Source organism: Ostrea edulis, chromosome 5 (assembly GCF_947568905.1).
Source record: "Ostrea edulis chromosome 5, xbOstEdul1.1, whole genome shotgun sequence".
Taxonomy (NCBI): domain Eukaryota; kingdom Metazoa; phylum Mollusca; class Bivalvia; order Ostreida; family Ostreidae; genus Ostrea; species Ostrea edulis.
Genome location: NC_079168.1, coordinates 75,412,492 through 75,415,982, shown reverse-complemented (window position 1 = coordinate 75,415,982; position 3,491 = coordinate 75,412,492). Strand labels below are relative to the sequence as shown.

Here is a 3,491-nt window from a genome sequence, read left to right as displayed (position 1 = left end):
TGTTCTCTTCCTTCGATGAATCGGTTTCCGGACAAGTAACTCTGTAACGACCAATATATATATAGAGAGAGAGAGAGAGAAAGCAATGTCTCACAAAATTTGCTTGAACGACAATAAGAGGACTTGGCATCTTTCCAAGTTGTCAACACCAATATTGTGATGATTGTTTGAGGAGTATTACATCACTGAAGACACACCGGTAGAAAATGGCAGGCTGGGGCGCTGCATCCGTTCCTTTAAAAGTCGCTTTAATCGTTCTTTGTGTCGCGCTGGTGGTCTTTGTCATCGGTTTCTCGACCGAAAAATGGGCCAGCACTACTTACGCGTCCGAGATCAGAGCAAAGTCCCAACGGATTCCTGTCTTTGTAGATCAGAGTCTCGGGCTCTGGCGGTACACAGTCTGTTACAATGCCCGAAATAACTACCTGCCGCGGGACACCAGGAGATATATACAATACTACGGGTGTAACAGCAATGATATCGACCTCTTTATTGATGGACTAAGATATTGTGGAGGTAAGCATTGTTTAAGGAGGTGTGCTACACCAGAGAAATTTGATGTAGATGAAAACTGTAGGATATGTACAAAAATATTTTGAATTTTCAAATTTACTTTATTTTGTCAAAAAATAGTTTTAGTAGAAGGTAATCTGAAAAAAAAATTAAAACCCCTGCTGGACTCGAACCTGCGACCTACAGTTCAGCAGTCGGTATTCTAACCTACTGAGCTACTCGGCTAGGTATTTAAATGGAAAAGGAAAAGTCAAATATTGCCGATATCGATTTTGTCATCCATGTTTTTAAAGGAAGTCAGCCATTATGACGATGTAGAGTACTACCTTAAGTAATATACTACACGAGTTGGTACAATGTCATTTGTAATACTTGTCACCCCAGTAGATGTTTGGCATTTACCGACACGATTTTCTTACCATAATTGTTTTTATCAGTTACTGGATTGGGACACAGAAAACCTGTCAGCCCAGAACCCCACCCCAAGCACTTTTTAACTGATCCTCAGTTCATTCTCCTTCACACTTGATATTTAGAACATGTTCCGGACATAGGATGCCTAAAAAATTGCTATAAAATTTGGTAAAACTATTTGTAAATGTTTTAATATTGCTAAAAACCCATATTTACCACAAAAGTTTCCCAAGAAACCACCTTTAATTTTGCATTATTCACAAGTCGCTACTTAAAAATTAAATGGAAAAATATCACACACAAATCAACATCATTCATTTTTCTGTTTGTACATTTCATGTATTAAATGACCGGTTTACATTGTCGTTACTGTCGTGATGTGGTAACAACCCCTCATGATGTAGTAACGACCCCGCATGATGTAGTAACGACCCCGCATGATGTAGTAACGACCCATCATGATGTAGTAACGACCCCTCATGATGTAGTAACGACCCATCATGATGTAGTAACGACCCCTCATGATGTAGTGACGATCCCTCATGATGTAGTAACGACCCCCCCCCCCCCCCCCCCCCATGATGTAGTAACGACCCCGCATGATGTACAAACTTCTCTCTGGGTTTGATGGAAGTTGCCCTGGTATGGTAGTTTAGATTTATTTTATTTATTTGATCCTCAGTGTATTGTGTTACTTACAATCAGTCGTGCAACAGAACTAAGAGCCGTTTTGGCCGCATGTTTTGCTGACAATCATGGCTTCACTACCATTATCCCCCATAGACTGGTACCACGGAGTACAGGCGGTGGAGTGCATGGGACTGATCCTGATGGTGGGGGCTGTGATCCTGCTCTTCCTCTACTTCTTTGTCCAGTCCGTGAATCAGAAGAAGTACCTCTACATTATCATTGCTCTGACATTTGGTGCAGGTAATACACAAATTTCGTAGAATACGTTCAATGTTTTGCAAGGTTATATTCTACACAGGGAAACATCCGCCCCCGTTTTATTTTCGCCCTCGTTGTCAGTGCGAATTTTAGACTGGGCGAAACCGTTTTCTCTCTTACCTCTCGTTTAGCACAACTGTGTCTGGAGAGGTTTAAAACGGGACGTAACTGTCAACAAGTGTAAAAAGGCGAAAATAACACGGGGCGAATATAACATCGTATACAGTATTCATAATGTGTTTAACTGCAGAGGTGTGGCTCATTTGCTTCAATGATGATTCCAAACTGAGAGAACTAAATAATATATGTGCAGCTCATTTAAATATTATGATTTATCCATGAATACTAAATCTTTTATTTCAGTGGGTTTTTCAACAGATAACAGTGTGATATTGCCTGATGATTTATAGCTGCCGAACTGTAGCTCTCAGAGAATCTGATCTGTCCCAATATCTTCTGATCTGTCCCATTATCTTCTGATCTGTCCCAATATCTTCTAAGCTGTCCAATATCTTCTGATCTGTCCCAATATCTTCTAAGCTGTCCAATATCTCCTGATCTGTCCCAATATCTTCTAAGCTGTCCAATATCTTCTGATCTGTCCCAATATCTTCTAAGCTGTCCAATATCTTCTGATTTGTCCCAATATCTTCTAAGCTGTCCACTATCTTCTGATCTGTCCCAATATTTTCTCAGAGAGCTACAGTTCGACTACTACTAATAACTATAATACATTTCCAGTGGTATTCATCGTGATTGGTGTAGGAATTTACGGGTCTAAAATCCACAACACGAAGTACATATTCTACAACTACAAACTGAACTGGTCCTTCGGTCTGACGGTGGCTGGTGCCTTACTGGGATTCATTGCTGGTATTGCAGAAATTATAGAGTTGCGGAAGTGACGTAACCAGTTTTTGAGTGATTTCTTTTGTCTCCCTTGATACGTTTGATGGGCTGGAATGACTTTATTATTATTATTACAGTGTATTATTTTATTCATTTATAAAGCGCAAAATTACACATAGTTTGTATGCGCTAATATATTATTAGTATACTATAGGACTTGCACATATTTCAGAAGCTTATGTTGGTGTTTCTATTGCTGTAGAATAATCATTCAACTTTTCTTCAATGCTTTGGACTTTGTAGACTTTGTGCTCGCGTGTCTCTGTAAGAGGTACAGTGTATATAAAGTATGAAATACGAAATCCTCTTTCTCATTTTAATTCGTGGAATATATATATATATATATATATATATATATATATATATATATACATGTATATACACTCGTGTACTCAAAATATACATATAAGCGTAAATTAACTAAACTTAAAGAGAGGCAGCACCCATTATCCTAATATAAATTAAACACATGGAAGTCCATGAGCTGGTTTGTTTTTCTATACTGTAGAATCATTTAAGTTCGTGGGGGCCAATTTTCGTGGATTGCTGAATTTAAAACGGGTTCATTGGGACGTAATTTCGTAGATTTATATATTTGTTTTATATATATATATATATATATATATATATATATATATATATAAAAGCACTAAAGTTCCAACAACACCCGATACCTCAGAGTGTCGGATCCACAACATGGATACAAG

General features: G+C 38.2%; 1 protein-coding gene across 1 annotated transcript; it reads left to right on the top strand.

Annotated features, from left to right (window-relative positions):
* LOC125650774 (uncharacterized) lies at nt 1–3,086 on the top strand. The gene is made up of 3 exons (XM_048879308.2): nt 1–516; nt 1,711–1,857; nt 2,617–3,086. Exons 1-3 carry the CDS (start codon nt 207–209, stop codon nt 2,778–2,780), a joined length of 621 nt encoding a protein of 206 aa, XP_048735265.1. The 5' UTR covers nt 1–206; the 3' UTR covers nt 2,781–3,086.
* The last annotated feature ends 405 nt before the right edge of the window (nt 3,087–3,491 follow it).